The 18444-nt window shown below is 31.2% G+C and overlaps 1 protein-coding gene across 3 annotated transcripts in view; it reads right to left on the reverse strand.

The window, feature by feature from the left end:
• Positions 1-18444, reverse strand: part of LOC128213228 (prostaglandin E2 receptor EP2 subtype-like) — a 72458-nt gene that overhangs the window by 15460 nt on the left and 38554 nt on the right. Inside the window, exon 1 of one of the 3 annotated variants that reach the window (XM_052918789.1) lies at positions 5943-6062. The exons of 1 other annotated variant lie outside the window; for it this stretch is intronic. In XM_052918789.1, the coding sequence (XP_052774749.1) occupies positions 5943-5952 (10 nt within the window). In that variant the 5' untranslated portion in view covers positions 5953-6062. Of the gene's footprint in view, positions 1-2517; positions 2660-5942; positions 6063-18444 lie in introns of those variants that run through there. One more of the 3 variants, XM_052918792.1, reaches the window with a different exon arrangement.

Genomic DNA, 18444 nt, shown 5'->3' on the forward strand with positions numbered 1-18444 from the left:
CGTGGCCAACTGGTCAGCCAGTGAAGTGTTAAGCAAACTTTAAGGAGGTGGTATTTTACTTTATTAGTTTAAAAGCTTTGTAAGTAGCTCTTGAATTAAAAAAGTGCTGAAAATTTTACTTATTATTGAAATGACTTTAATATCGATTAGTCGCTATGAAAAATACTAGTATGTCGAAATGCTAGTAAGTATAGAAGTTGACCAGTAAAAGGACTGAGTAATTCATGACATCAACTGAACGGCCAGAAATTATGGCTATTACAAATATCATTATATAATTATATGGTAACATAGTTACTATATCACGCCAATTAAGTTATGTGTAGTATTGAAGAGTTGTCAATTCCGTTTGAAGGAAATATTAACATGAAATTTTTGATTTTGCTATAGAAAAGTCAGCTGTTTTTTTCATTATATCCGACGATTCAAACTCAATTTACTATTACAACCTAATCCCGACATAGAGAGTTTAAGGATTTCAGCGATGAACAAAACACAAGACATTCAGAAATGATCAGGTAAATCGGTTTCACTGTTGAGTGGCACATGCGTCGAAGTTCCTCGCTATGCATAATAAAAAAATATGTTTCTTCTGAGTGAAGTTGCATTTAGAGATTATCTCAGGCATACTAAAACTCTCATAAGACATGAACCCCATGAGTGCCAACGTTTTTAAATACTGCTAAATTTCAGAAGATATCATATTCCACATTTATATTCTTGAAACAAACCTTTTTGAAACTTTGATGCTAAATCATTTCTATATAATTCCTTGAGTAGTCCCTTCGTTTTATCATAATCCCGACCTGTTAATATGCACTTTCTATTGCTTATTACGTTACCCAATTGGCTATCATAAAATAGCAGACGAACCCCGTTGGGGTGCAATATACTTCATGATGACGTTAATGGCTGTTTCATCAATTAATTAAGAAAAAAGTCTGCAAATCAAAACGTTCCGGAGTTGTAGTTAATGTTAAAACAAAAACAACGAAATCCTCTAACATGGTACAATGGACTGTTAACTGTTTGTTGTCGCAATCATGTTTCATATTTACTTTCCTATCTCTTTGTCATTGCCAATCTGTAGTATCAACAGCGCACCGATAACGGTGATATCGTTCATGAACAGGGCAATTGGAGTCAATATACTGCATGAAGAAGTTTATGACTGTTTGATCAAGTAAGATGATACGAAATCTTGACATCAAATTTACGAAAAAGTTGAGATAACATTGAATGTTTTGAAATGATTTTTTTTACATAAATTAGAATGCAATTGGAAAAATAAGGTTGTTTAATAAATGCTATAATTATATTATGTTTTCGTTGTTTTCAAGTATTCAACAGAAACCACACTTCCTTAAAACTGAAGGTGTAAGATTTCATGTATGGAATTAAATTGTTAGCACGATAATAATAATAGGTTTTAGAAAAACGTCAGCAGAATCACAAAATGGCATCGGGCATTTGTGAAGTGAGAGATGCGTCTCAGGTCCTAGCTATACGTAAAAACACACACAATTAAATCTGTACACTCGACTGATGTGAATTTCAAGAGGTTCTTAAATTGAAGCGTCACGTTTTTTTTTTGCATTGCTTGGTTGGGTCTGCGTGTTTCAGTAGCAGAACAATCTGCTTGTCTAAACAACGCATATGCTAGGTTAAGAAAATGCAACCAGATCAAAAATAATTCTTGAAGCCGATACCATGTCGTCGAACTTGAGAAGAGAATGCTAAGATTGTTAACTTCTCAATGTAGCCATTAACAATACGAACTATTAGAAATAGCCAATATATATATCACAACATATTCCAATTTGAAAAAATGTGCATGGTGAATATCAATAGTTAACATGATTTATACATAACCATGCAAATACCAACAATTTTTGATATCGACGACCAACATAATTGAATACATAAATTATGAAAAGTGAACAATTTGAAATGGCCTTCAGGTTTTATAGTCTCAAGTACCAAGCACCATCAATTCCAATCTTACAATAGATTACAATGCATAACATGATACATAACCATGCAAATATAATCCAATTACTGCGGTAAGTTTTGGTATTTCCGTTCAAACTAATTAAATATATGAAATATCCTTAAAAGTGCGATTTTAAAATTTGCAATTTGTTGAATAAATTTGCGCTTAGGTGGAACAATATATAGTTACCGTTATTTCCATCAAGTACTGCTTAAATAAAAAAAATTCGCAAAAACTAAATGAAAAAAAGTTATCAAAATTGAACACTATGCTTTCTTTAGAACGTGACTGAATTCGTATTTAAACTGCAACATCAGACAATTCAAATGAATATATCAATGAGATTTTAGAATGTTAAATATTAAGATATTCTTTCTGATATTCGTTAAAGGACCATTTTACAAGCGTCTCTTTTTATCTCTATTTTTTCAACAAGTTTTGTATCTCATCATTTATTTGCTTGGTTAGACTAGGTATTCAAATATATTGTTAAGATAAAACTTCATTTATTAAACTATCATTACCTTGTATAATTAAACTCCCAAGCCAAAGGACGATAATTAGTGCTATTATTTATTACTAATACATCCGTTGTCTTCAATCACTTTCATAACAAATATTTGTCCCGGTTAATCTTGCAAGTCTGAACGACCTGCTGGCTTCAGCAAATCCAATGTGAATGGAAATACTCGGATTACCAGAGAGAAGGAGAGTCGATAAACCGAGAAAACCGCAAACATGCCATCTGGCTATTTGAGGGATTTCACTACTTGAACGATAGTGTGAAACGATGAAAATAATTGTTCCTTTGAGGAGTCCATGTCTCTTAATAAACAAACAGATACACAAGTTTCTTATAACATTTAGGCCACAAATTGCAAAAGGTTTTATGTGTTTATGATGCATGCCAGTATAAGCGTAATTTCTTGTTTTACTTATGCTAGTAAATGTTTTTGAATAGAATATTTTGATTTTAATAAACATGTTTTTCTACGATATTGTGCCATTTTTTAAATAAGAAACGCACACTATAACACACATTTCACAAATGTCTAAACACCTATGCTTATCCGAATGTATCACTTTGTTTAGAAATACTGTACTTCTGTTTCTTAGAAGCATTTAGCTTAAAGGCCACCCAGAATAACATTATGAACTTGTCATAAATGTCAAACGACAAACGGAACATAATTTCGAGTTAACCTATTCAATGTCTTTCGTTTTGATAGTTCAGATTGATTGGCATATAGGTCAATCTACAGAAAACGGGAGAACGGGAAAATATTGTCCTTCGTATAAAAAATGTGAAAAATGTATAAAAAATTATGAGCAGTTTAAAAACTGTTTTAGTGTTAGATGTATCTTAAATATTTTTTAAAGGATTACATCATAGTAAATCTTAGTATTTATCGACAAAATTGACACAAGCAATGAAAAAAAAAATGAATGTAAAATAGATCAGCTAGAATGTCTAGCAAACGTTTTGGCAGGGCATACATTTAGCAATGTGCGCGACCTAAGACCTTCGAAACAGGCCATAATATGCTAAATTAAGGATTCAAAAAAAGTTGAGGGTTTCCATCGAATTTATTTCGACACTATATTGACCTTACTCAGTATGTGGTCAACTGATTAGTCGATAAGAAGTGTTAAGCAAACTTTATGGCCATGGTATTATACATTTATATAATATATAAAGCATTGTAAGAAGCTAAGATGGTTAATGCGTTTGTTGATCATTTTATTATTGAATATTGAATACATTCTACATCGATTGGAACTAAAAATGTACTTGTGTGTTTAAATGTAAGTACTTATTGAAAGTGGTCAATAAAAGGACTGGGATATTCACAACACGAGCTGAAAGGTCGAAAACTATGATGACAGAACAGTAAATACCAATTGAATTGTTTTTGAACAGGGACTAGATAAACACAAAATACAATAAGTCATGTGCTTCACATTGTTACCAATGAACCGGTTTTTATCAACTCTTAAAAAACTTTGTTGTTACTTAAGCATTTCAATGCATGGATATGAACTCTTTAGATTTCGCAACTAACAGGACTGTCATATCTCCTTTAAAACGACGAATTATGAATCTGCGTTTTCCAGATTGACAGCTATAAACGTTTTGCTTAGAGACAAACAACAAAGAAGAGACTTCCCAAAATCAGGCATCGGCATCGATATTGAGTGACAAATGCCTGTAAGTATTAGCTAAACATAACAAACACTTATATATGTTTCTTCCTACCCAAATGTAATTACAAATCGGCATACACCTGAACACACACACTCGACGAGTGCCTATAAAGAGCAGAAGTTCCAAGCACCTGAACATACACCCTCGATTGGTGCATATAGAGTGCAGAAGTGCAGAACTTGAAATGTTCGAGTGTTTGATTGATCATTTGTATATTTATTAATCTTCCAATATCTTCAACAATGGGGGGTATTTAGGCATTGAATTTCATTAAATTCAGTTGTAATAAAATATATTAGCAAAATGGATCCAAATTGCAACTGCTCTAGCTGGTACAACTGTACCTTGAAATGTCATTTATTCGTTTTTGTTATTCGATGATATCCATTTAATGTCAGAATATGTGTTTGCTTTGTTCTTAATGTGTATTAAACTTCAATAAACTCACACACTCGGTTATCTTTTAATCTCTTTCCCCATAAGCTGGTTTCCATGACAATGGCCTCTCTGTGCAGTAACAGTCTAGACACGATTTGATTTTGCTATGTAAGGCAACATAAATAAAAAACCTAAGATTCAGGTATTTGATGTTTTTCGCATTTGTAAAACGTCATTATTGTAAAAACTTCATATATGACTAACAAAGTATTCTTTTATTAACTTTGACCTAGAATTAGAATCGAAACATTGCACTAAATTCTTCATTCCGTTGTGATGTCAATGTTTTAGTTATGAACTTAGTATTTAAAACAAAACAAAAATTATGATGACAAAAAACCTGTCTTAAATCAACCTGCACAGATTAATTCGGATTACCCATCATTGTATGTATATACGACCAATAAGGCACATCATTCATCATGAGCATACAGTGATTAGGATGCTTGTTCAGTCGATGCTCAGTCAGTGTCACAAAGTAGGTATAAGTTTTTATTTTATTTTTTACATATAAATATCAGTTCGAAAAAGCGATTGTACGATACGATCGATTACGAGATGTTTAATCTTATTGATTTTCGTAGACTGGGTATTCTTTATTACGGCACGTTTTTGAATTGTTTGGTTAGGTGAGGCATGCTTACGTAGCCTGTAGCAAAAACATACCTTCATGTTTTCACACCGGATAATTGAGGTCTTATAATTAATTATTTAGAGTCACGACGGATACGCTGTATGACCACACATCGGATATGATTAAAGAATGCTCAGAATTTTAAGCTTTTGGTATGATACATTACAATGGCAAAATGATAAATAACCATACATATATAGACCTTTTAAAGCGTTTATTTTTGATATTGAGAATGTTCAAACTAAATATATGTACGAATTAGCGAAAAGAGTGAACATTTCAAAATGTCATATTTGTTGAATAATTTTGCTTTAAGGTTGAACAATTCATTGGTACTTGTTTTTATAATTACGGCTTAGGTTTAGAAATAGCAAATATTTAATGTTTAAAATGCTAAATTTGACCACTGTGATATCATTCGAACGTGGCTTACTTTTAGTATTTATACTCAAACCTCAGGCAAGCATTTTAATGAAAAAAATACAATGTTAAATCGCACAACCATTTTCTTTGTGACACATGCCAAATTGTTACACGATTATTTTACAGGCATCTACTGTATCGTCTTTTATTTAAATAGTTATATATGTCATGATTTATTCCTTTCGTTAGTTTTATATTTAAGTTAAGTTTAGTTTAAAAAATAAACAAAAATCGATTTCAATAATTACCTTCTATCATAGAATGGTAACTCCCACGAAACAGAACGATATTTGGTACTATTGTTTATGATTAAAATATCCATCCAGATCAATCATTTTCATAACAAATATTTGTACCGGCCAATCTTGTACGTCTGAACGACCTGCTGGCTTCAGCAAATCCAATGTGAATGAAAATACTCGGAACACTAAGGGAAGTAGAGTCAATAAACCGAGAAAACCGTTATCATCTAGCTATTTAAGAGATTTTACCACTGGAACGATAGTGTAAAATGAATTAATGTTGTTCGATGAAAATGTGTTTGAACGCATGATGCAACATACCACTTAAAGTGACACTCTTTTTCAAAATCAATAAATACAAGTTTTTAACTAACATCAATTTTGACTGATACACCTATAACTACTACTAAATAATGCATTCATGGAAAAAGATAATTAGTGATAACGAGATTGTAACCGTGTATTAAATAACAGAAAGCGCAAAAAATATTAAATGATTGGTGAATGCTTAAATATTTACTGTCGTCTATTGTAGTCCAATAAGGTACAAATACCGTGTTTTATGCTCATTTTTTTCAAATTGAACTCAGTATCCTTCATATGAACCATTGTTTTCGACATTTATTCATCCTTTTTGGAATATTAACACAATATTATTAATATTATTAATTGTAGTAAAACCTATTTGGGAGTAAGAGTGCATCTTTAAAAATATAATGTCTCAATACCATTGTTAGTGTTTGTGACTTACAATAGCAGAATAAACAACTTTTCATATACACAATACCAGTTCAGTCAGGTTTGAGAATTTTTTTATCTGTATCACTATTACATCTATGTCTAAAATAGTTGAGGTACATATCATGTAAAAATGAAATTAAACGTATGACGTTATCTTTAACAAGTTATCATCAAAATGTAAAATTTCTTTTTAGACACATTTCGTATTAGCCACAGTTATCTTTTTCCACGAGTAAGGGTTATAACTAAAATTCCCAAAAAGTATTAGAATAAACATTTATGGGCCAATAAAAATACCATGAATATTTTTTCCTAGAAAAACTTATCTCAATATAGCAGCCGTGTTGTATTAAAACATCATAAAAGAAATGACATTGGCGTTTAACCCTCTATATTCACATAAAGGCGTAGAAAATTATTGAAAATAACTGACCAGTTAATATCGCGGGACCTGTAAATTATCTCTTTAATCAATTCTAAAATCGAAAACACATGGCTGATTTCACAAATAAAAGTGAACGGCAAACCCATAATTCCTATCTGATATGATCAGCTACTATTAAATATATGAACAACAGATAAACAAATATCTTGCAATATAGAGGCAAATATTTGTCAAATGTACTGATGTGACTATGCCGTTTATTAATACTAGTTAGAGTGAGGCAATATTTTGATTTTAATAAACATTTATTTCCACTTATTTAATAAGAGATACCCAACGTCAAAGTATCACACACATTACATAAATGTCTGAAAGTGTATGTTTATACAAATATATCACTTGGTTTAAGAAATAAACTGTTTCTTGGAAGCATTAGGCTCAATGGCCACCCAAAAACTACCCCATAAAATTGTCATTAATGCCTAACGTCTTTACGGAACGTAATTGTAAGATAACCTATTGAAAGAACTTTTGTTCTAATTGAGCATAAGGCATGTTTGGAAGGTAGGAGTGTTATATCAAATATTAATCGCGAATCAACCTTATTTCTGTTACATTTTCAAGACCTGCTTTTAAATGGCGATGTTTTTAAATTAAGACCCAACACACACGAAATGAAAAAAAAATGAATATGCGCGTTGTTAACTTGTTTGTCCGGTAAACTTTAAGGACGAGCATAATTTCAAAATTGTCGTCGCTGAAGTAAGCTCATTTATGATATATATTCAAAACAGCTTGTGTGGTACCAGGTTTAAGCGATGTGGCTTGTGCGATAGCGGAGTTTAGACGATGCAAGTTTTAGGTTTCCATTGAAGCCATTTCAACTTTATGTGGACCCTACTCAGTACGTGGTCAACTGGACAGTCCGTTTTAAGTGGTATGCAAACATGAAAGACACGGTACGTTTACTTTAATGATTTAAAGCCCATTTAAGTACCTCTTGATGGTGTAAATTGTTTGATAAACATTCTTATTGAATATTGAAATATTTTATATCGCTTAGCACCATTAAGCGTTAACTTGTATGTCAATATGGAAATTGAAGGTGGACAGTAAAATAAAGGGTCGATATGTATAAGGCAGCGAAGATGTATTGGTAAACAAACTATTAATCATATAAACAGTATTTGCTCCAAAATAAGCCGAACTGTACGCCGGTTATATTTTATTTTTAACACACACGTTTACGAGTATCAGTGTAAAGGTACTTTTTGCATTCGTGCTTTAGAATTGTGTCATTTATCTACTTAGCTATCGATGTACACACTCGAGCTCAAACGATATATTCAGGTTTGATTCTTCTAAAGCACACTATACATACAGCTATGAGACTGGCAGTCTATGTTTGATTGAGTCTGTTAATTACCAGTCATGGACAGTCCAACACTTTGAATGCATCAAAAGCAGTTTCCATGTGATATTGAAGGAATGCACAATGAACTATCGTGTCAAAATAATATCGTTTCGACCAGTTCATTTTAGAAAAAATATTCAAGTGTTGTTATGCCTATGATAATTTTTGATACTTTCAGATATTTATTTTCGCGCTCCTGTTTAATATTACTTTCCCAGATTTCTTAAATGGCCAATCTCTAGTTTCAATAGTGCACCGATAATGCTTATAATTTTCATGAATAGAAATTTTGAGATTCAATATACTGCATGATGACGGTTATGGCTGTTGTATTATGTATGTACGTGATAAAAGATTATGACACGAAGACTGGAAATTTAATTTCCGAAAAAGAAGGTATAATGGGAAGTTTGATAAAATGATATAACTACATATTACGTACGGTTGATAATTCTATTATATAATGTTTTTGTTGTTTTTAAAACATCCAGAGGAACCACACATCTTACAAAACCAAAGGTGCAAGATTAATATCCTGCATAAGATTAATCTGTTTTAATACGCTTACAAGGTTAGATTAATAGCTTAAAGAACAGAAGAACAAAATCCCAGAAATAAAAAGGTTACTGGTGCCTTTGTTGAGTGACAAATGCGTCTGAATTCCTCACTAAATGTAATAAACAACTGAAAAAAGTTTCATACCTGATAGAAATGAAATTCAAAAGATTCTTAAAAATCGACAAAAAAATCGTCAAATATATCGGAATATCGGAACTTACTGCGTCATTAACGCTTCTTAGAGTACGGTCGAATGAATTTTTATTCTATACTTATTTTCAGTGTAAATGATATTTTAAAGTTCAATGATGAAACTGAACCTTTTCTACATCTCACCATGCTGTCAGTGTTTTAATGGAATATTATTGAATTCTGACTTCCATGTTAACGTAAAGACAGAAGTTACAACCACTCGATCCTTATATCAACGACCAGATCTTCCTATCTATTTTACGAATCTTTAATTCTTAGAAGTTGTGATGGATGATACTAAACAAGGTCGAGGCATATGTTTAGTATATATCTTATATTTCATTTCTCAAAAAAATCTTCTAGTTATTTCTCTGATATCTCATGTCTCAAATTATTTATTCTGTGTATTTTTTTTGGAATTTGTTATTACTGATTAACATTGGTTTCTCATTACGTATGCTTATAGTTTACCGTTCAACTCATTGTTTATATGATAAACAAAACGTTTAAATCCTAAAAAGTCTATTTTGATAACCGATTTCAAGATATGAAATTGAAGTTTGTTTTCTGACACTGACTTAGTAATTCACTCAATTTCTTGCTCTTACGATATATTTTCGTATGCTCTTGGCCTTAAGGTTAAATTTGAATCTTTTTTCCAAATTAATCATTTTTTGTATGTTTTAATTACCATGTCTGGTACGTAGACATGGCATATTTTTTCTTTGAAATGTTTCAGTTGCTTGCAGCTGACATAATTGTTTATTTCTTAGCAACGGATATGTGAGGTATTGTTCTATTTTAGACCGATGAAACGAATTTGATGTGTGAACCGATACAGTGCACTCGAGCTTGAGAAGGGACTTCTCAGAAGTTTAGGCTTTCTACTGTAGCCATACATGATACGAAATGGAAGCAATAAGCTAAAATTAAGAAATTACAAATAGTTTAATAGTGTAAGTTTAATATGTTTAAAATGATTAACGAGGGTAAAAACAGGATAAACTTAAATGCATAAGTCAGTGATATGTTCTAGTGTCAAAGCCTCAAAACTGGCTTTCTTACATTTTAACAGTGTAAACGGACCAGTTTACAAGCATGAACTTTTTTCTTCTTTTTATTATACATTTTGTGTATCCCATCATTTATTCGCTTGGTCAGTTCCTAAATCTACTTAAAAGATGAAAAATATACTTCTATGCATTCCCTTGGATTAGTAAAGGGTCTACCCGGGTTTATAATTAATAAATCCACCCAATTAAATCACTTTCATAACACATTTTTCGACATAACCCCAAAAAGATTTAACTTGTGAAAATGAATACAATAAAAGAGCTTATAACGCACATGATGAAACATATTAATTACAATGACATAATTCTATTGTTAGTTTTTGTAATATATAATAGCGAAATCGAAATATAATATGCGTGCATACCAAAACTCATGTTCTGAAATAACCAAAGAAATAACATTTTTTAAAGATTATTTATTTCTGAAAATTATCACATACTTTGAAGTAGTACCTCTCTGTAATATAGTTACATGAATGTGTCAAATAGATGAGGTAGACATAATTTTTTGCATTGAAAGGCGTTTCATTATTTGAGACAATTATCAAAATTAAGCACATATAATTTTTGTCCGCTAGAACATACCATGAACTTGTTCAATTCTTATTAGAAAAGAAAACCCACACATTTATAACGCAAATTGAATTACCTTGACTATTCCATAATGATTTTTCTCAAAGAAGTAGCCATTTACTATTAAACGTATCATCAAATGAACAATATTGAAGTTTATTTCGGTCAATCAAAATAAATGCGTAAAATGCTATTGGACAATTACTGACCAGTTAATATCGTGGGGCCTGCAAACATCTCTGGAATCGAAACTAAATCGAAAACACATGGCTGAATCTAACTTATAAAACAGAACAGCAGCACTAAAAATCTTATTTGCATACTGCTGTATTTGAATGAACATAAAAGATAAAAGAGTTTTTTGTTAGTCGAAGGCCACAAACTGCCAAAGGTATTTATTTGCTTATGCAAGGAAGAGAGAGGCAATTTGTTATTTTAATCAGATTTTTTTTTGTATTCATCTGATGAGATAATCACAGGTCGCATGATAACAAACGATACACAAAAGTTTTTAAATTGTCATAAATGAAGAACATCTTTACGGAACTAAGTTCCTGTAAAACTAAATGCCTTGTACTTTTTCTATTAGACTAAAATTACTACGTTAGTGTTACGTCAAAGCAAACGAACTTAAGTGGATTTTACCTTCTGATCAAATTCTTAAATATCTGTATCGAAATATTCTTTCTCTTTTGAACCGTTTCAGGAAATAGAATACGTATATAACAATGTCAAAGCATATTTTATAACGAAATAACTTTATTCACGATAAATTTAAGATAATTTACGTAATACCTTACATAATTTTAAAAAGCGATGTTATCGATAAAGACCCAACAGACGCATAAGAAAAATAAATAAACATGAACGTGGTCAACTGGCCAGACCGATGGAATAGGTTTTGTGATGCCGGGTTTTAAGGAGTGTTTCCGTACGAACATAAAAAAACAGGCATGGGAATGAAATATGGAAATGCAAATCAAAGATTAACTTTTCAATCGAAGTAGTTTAAACATTACATTGACCTTACTCAGTATGTGGCCAAATGGTCAGTCGATGTAAGTGATAATCAAATTTTAAGGACAAAGTATTTTACTTTAATAGTTCAAAAGCATTTTAAGTAGCTCTTGATGGTCAAACGTGTTTGCTTAATATTTGATTAAATATTGAAATGGTTTAAGTGTCGATTGACTCTATAAGTATACCTAATCGAAGGAACGTAGGTAAGAGTTAAAGGCTGACACTTAATGGGCTCAAACATTTATGACATCAACTCCGAGATCGAAAATATGAAAATAGCGATTATTCAAATTTAATATTATTGTTTATAAAAACAATAACTAAATCAACACAATATAACATGTGTTTCCCAATGTTTCAACAAAACATTATTGATACTTTTCTATCAATAACCTAATTTTGTAATTTTTGGCGTTTTAATGCCATTTGAAAGAAACATGAACATGCATGTTGGGATTTCGCAACTGACTGGTCTATCGTATTTATTTCAAAACGACGAAATAGAAAGTTGAGTTTTCCAGAATTAGGATTAAGCGATGTACGTATTGTTTTGTGAAAAACAAATCGCTTCTAGAAATGACAAGGTATACAGGAATCAATGCTGAATGACACATGCCTCAAAATTTTCAATATAAAAATTGACATATGTTTCTTCTTATCCAACTGTAGTATCAAATCATGACACTGGTTGAGTGCCTAAATATTGCAAAAGGCTCAAAATGCTTTTCGATTGTATGATGAATTAGTTATTAATGCTCTAATATCGGTATCATTAGGGGTATTAAGTATTGAATTGTATTAAATCCAGCTGAAACAGATTCCATCAGGACGATCGTTACTTAAACATGCTAGATTATGCATTGAGTAGTTACTTCATATGCGATACCTCTTTGTTTAAGGCATACTATTTCCTTCTCTAAGAAGAATTATGCTTAAAGAGCATCAGAAATAATTGCCTCATAACATTGCCACAAACGCCAAACGTCATTTCAGTTAACCAATATGCTTTGTATTTCTGCTTTTAGACGTTAGGAGATGTTTTGAAGGCACGAGTGTCAAGTCAAAGAAAGATGATCTATATAAGCTTTTAGATTTTGATTAAACGTTTGGGACAAGTATAATTTTATAACTGTCGTCGCTAAGTAACATTGTTTATGATATATGTTTTAAAAGGTTTTGCGATACTGGGTTTAAGGGTTGGGGGGGGGTCAAACGAAGGCCCTTCAACAGGCAAGGAAATGAAATGAGATAAAAAGGCAAAAAAACGTTTTAGGTTTCAATCGAAAGCATTTGAAACGATATATATATTGACCCACAGTAAGTGGTCAACTGGTCAGTTCATCATCAGTGTTAAGCAAACTTTAAGAACAAGGTTCTTTACCTTTATAAACTAGTACGTAGTTTTTAATGCTGAAAAGTGTTTGATAAGCATTTAATTATATATTGAAATGGTTTTAATATCAATTGACACTATAGGCATAATTATCTGTATGTCGAAATGTAAGTAGGTATTTACCATAGCCACTAAAAGGACTTGGACTTATGACATCAATAGAAAGGTTGAATATTTCCTTCTCTCAAAAATCTATGTTTTTCTTTAAAGGTGTCAATGCCATTTTGAAGTGACACATTTATGGATTATGCAATTGACAGCTCTGTCATTCTTCCTTTAATTAGAATTAACAACAAAAGGGGTTATTCAATTCTTTGCCGTACACCAAAAAATTCAAAGGTATGTGTAAATTCAATGTTCTTCAATGAAACGATGATCCTTAAAAAGATAGCATTGACAAAATGTCTGCCTAGAATCAATGACTTGGGAAAGCATTGTGGCGACTTGACACATTTGTCTACAAATACCATTCCATGATACAGATACATGTGAACAACACTGCAAAATAGAACAGTATCTTACTTAAAAATCTTTCTGTTTTGTAAGCATAACCATTTTAACATTATAATGGGATAGTCATATGCATTCATTAGCTGAGAAAAGAAGAAAAAAATAAGTTGAAAGAGATATCCCCTGGAAGCGCACAATATATCAAGGGTATGAAAACAGCAGTCTGGATGATAGATGTATAAGGCATATTCAGTGATACTAAAGGGCCAGAACACTAATAACTACTTTGTGAATAAAATGACCCTAATTAAAAAAAGTTATTTGAAGAGAACGCCATGAAGTTATTTGTGTTATCAAACGGATTTCGCAAAACATGTTTTGTTATGATTAAATCAATTACTAAGCATCAATATTTTCTACTTAAATAAACTAGTACGTAGTTCGTAATGGTGAAAAGTGGTTGATAATCATTTTATTGAATATTGAAATGATTTTAATGTCAATGGGCACTATAAGCATATTTGTATGTCTAAATGTAAGTAAGTATTTAAGTGGCCACTAAACGGACTTGTACACTCTTGACACCAACAGAAAGATTGAACGATTGATTGTTATTATTTCAAAAAAACATGTCATTGTCATTTGAAGAAAACATGAATATGTATTTATGGATTTTGAAATTGAAAGCTTTGTCGTTTAATCTTTAATCTGAAGTTGCAACAAAAGGGGTTATTCAATTATTTGCCGTTCACCAAATAATCCATCGGTTTGTGTAAATTCAATGTTCTTGACTTGACATATTCGTCTACAAATACCATTCCATGACACTCTTATGTGAACAATACTGCAAATTAATACTTTACTTTTATGTGAGCATAATCATTTTTGGACAATATTATGGGATAGTCATATGCATTCATTAGCTGAGAAAAGAATAAAAACAATTTAATCCGAAAGAGATATCCCCTGGAAGCGCACAATACACCGAGAGTATGAAAACAGCAGTCTGGTTGATAAGTGCAACACCGTCCATTCCTCCCTCCAGGATTGACTTAGGTATAATTTTCTAATTTTAACAGTTGCAAGACAAAGGCATATTCAGTGACACGAAAGGGCCACACTAATAACTACTTTCTGATTGAAATGACCCTAATTAAAATAGTCATTTAAAGAGGACGACATGTAGTTATTTGAGTTATCAAACGGATTTCGCAAAACATGTTTTGTTATGATTAAATCAATTACTAAGCATCAATATTCTCATACGTTAACCTTTAATTCAATTAGATGTGTGAGTGAAAATGTTCTCTGTACTTCTATATTCATGAGAAAACAAAAATGAAATATTTGCTATTTGTTCAAATATGCTACTAGTATATAGCCTATTTCAAAGGTACAAGCATTATTCATGACTTTAGTCTCTAAGTCTCAGTTTTTCGTAATACATATTTAAATAAGCATGTGTGATACCTGGCTTTAAATAACGTTTCCAAACGTAGATCCACCAAACACGCAAGAAAATGCAATATGAACAATCTAAAAAGAAGTTTTAGGCTTACATCGAAGTCATTTCGACACTATACTGACCTTACTCAGTATGTGGTCAACTGGTCAGTCCGTTTTAAGTGTTAAGTAAAATATAGGACAAGCTGCGTTTACTTAAATAATTTAAAAGCCATGTAAATACACTTTTATGGCACAAATATTTTGATAAACATCTTATTAAATATTGAAATGTTTTATGTCGCTTGGCACCATTAAGTGTTTACTTGAATGTCAATATGATTGTAGAAATAGAAGATGGATGTAGACATCGATTTACTACTGACTACTAATCTGAGATAAAACGGATACAGCATTTATTGCGCCAAAATAAGCATTTTAAGCATAAGCATTGAAGTATTTCGTGTGTTTTAAAAACATGAACCACATTTACTGTAGGTGATGTTATTATATTTAAAATACACACTTTAACGAACACCAGAGAATAGTTATTTTTGGCGTTGGTGCAATGACAGTGTTTCATTTGTTATTTCTATCAATGTAAACTACAAATCAATATTTTACGGAAGAGAGCCTTTTCTGAAGCAGAATACCCACAAAATGTGAGACTGGCAGCGCATCAACGTGAAATATCATATATTTTATTTTTGCTTAACAGTAAACTACCGTGGCAAAAATAATTTCATTTCGTCCAGTTCAAACTAAGCTAATGCCTGTGATAATTATATGTATTAAACTATCGCTTGTTTATTTTCGTTATCATGTTTGTTATTTACACTCAGAGATTTCCTTAATTGTCAACCTGTAGTATCATTAGTGCAACGATAACGTTAATGACTTACATGAACAGAGGTTATGGGAGTAAATATACTGCATAATGAATATGTTGCTGTTCGGTCAAGCAAGTGAATTTACAAAATGATAAGAGGCAGAAGGTATATTTTGAAATCTGGTTGTTTGATACAACTACATATTGCATCCAGCCAATTGTTATATACTACTATACCGACTATAAAATGTTTTGAAGTATATATTAAAATAAAATAAATATATAACTTAAAGAAATTCTGTATAGGGAAAAATATTTGTTTTAATTATTTCAATGATGCTATGTTTCCGTTGTTCTTAAATATTAACCGACACTTCTAACAGCTATATGTGAAAGATTCATTTCCTGTTTAAAATCAATTTGTTTCAGCACGATTACAGAGTAGGATTAACAGTTTAGAGCAAAAAAAGGAATCCCAGAAATTAAAAGGTACACTGCAATGCCCTATTGAGTGACAATGGCGTCTTAATTCTTTGCTAAACGTAATAAACAACTGTAAAATGCTTCACACCCGATTGAAGTGAAATCCAAAGAATCTAAATAATAGACAAAAAACGACAAGAAATATTCAAATACCAGACAATGTTTAATGTAAAGACAAAAGTTACGACCGTTTGGCATGCTCTTATTCTTAGAAATTGTAATAGGAGGTATCTTGAAAAAGACTATTCCGGAGGTATGTCTTATATCTCATTTCTCTCAAGGTTTTCTTTTTGGAACTATTTTATTATGTATGTATATTGGTTCATGATGAATACCATTGATTTCTTATATTTTACAAATCATTTTTTGATATATAATTCACGATATTTGATATAGATCAACTTACTTTCTACTGCCTTACATATATTGTTAATATTACATGTTCATATATATTATTAACTATATGTGAACATATTAAAAAGTATATACATTACAATTCTGAATTTATATTTGAGTTTGAAAGTAATTTATTTTAGGTAAGGCGTGCCGCGTTTTATGCATTGTTTGGTCGTGTAAAGCATGTTTAAGTAGCTTGTAGCAGAAACCATACGCATGTCTAAACGACGGATAAACGGATATAAATGTTATTCTCTTCTAAACCAAAAACATGTAATTTGTTTTTGAAACCGATACAATATCATCCAACTTGAGGAAAATGTCAAAGGTTTAGCCTTTCCACTGTAGCAATACATGATACGACGTATTAAAATAACCTTCAGATCTTATGAATTTATATACGAAGCACAACAAATTCCAATTTAGAAAATATTTGAATGGTACTTTACAATAGCTAACTGGATACATACTACATAGCAATGCAAATATGAATCGATTTTGATACAAACAAACAACCAAATTGCATATATAAACTGTATACAATTTTATATAGTGCAATTTTCAAAATGTGGCATTTGATTAAGAGATTTTACTCTGGGTGGTACATTTTATAATCACTTCTGTTTGCAACAATTCAATGTTTGAAACACTTAAAGTTATTAATCTTGATCAGTGTGCTTTCATTAGAAGGTGGCTAAGTATTACAATTTAGACTGAAACCTCAGGCAAACACTTTAATGAATAAGTTGGTGAGATTTTACAATGAAAATCAACCAACTGACATTTGTTACACTGTTAAAGGACCATTTTAACAGCGACAATATTTCTCTTCCTTTTCATAATACTATAAATACCTCATCATATATTCGTTTGGTAAGTATTTAAATTTTTCATTTATAAATTGAAAAAAAAAATGATTATATGCTTATCTTGTATAATTAAAAGCTAACACCCTAGTAAAAGAATGATATTAAGAAATATTGTTAATTACTAATACATCCGTCGAGTTCAATCACTTTCAAAAAACAAATATTTGAACCGGCTAATCTTGGGACTTCTGATAGACCCGCTGGCTTCAACAAATCCCAAGTGAATGGAAATACTCGGATCACCAGGGGAAGTAAAGTCGATAAACCGAGAAAAACGTAAACATGCCATCGAGCTATTTGAGGGATTCTACCACTGGAAAGAGCGTGTGAAAAATATAAAAAATGATGTTTGGTGAAAATTGTAAAAAAATACAGGATGAAACGTATCTCTTACAACGAAATGACTATATTATTAGTTTTTGTGATATCGGTATAGAGAACGACAGTTCTAAAGTAATAATATGAAACCAAAGTTTATAAATATTGGCAGATTAAAGATCATGAAAAATATTTTATTTCGGTTCAAAGACAAATATATATCAACATAGCAGCTGTGTAATCAAATAAACACTATCGATGTATATCTATGTGTATTAAAAGAAAGGCGAAGCATGTTATCGGACAATTACTGGCCAGTTAATATCGCGGGTGCTATAAATCATCTCTGAAATCCATATTTATTATCGAAA

Source organism: Mya arenaria, chromosome 13 (assembly GCF_026914265.1).
Source record: "Mya arenaria isolate MELC-2E11 chromosome 13, ASM2691426v1".
In the NCBI taxonomy this organism is placed as follows: Eukaryota; Metazoa; Mollusca; class Bivalvia; order Myida; family Myidae; genus Mya; species Mya arenaria.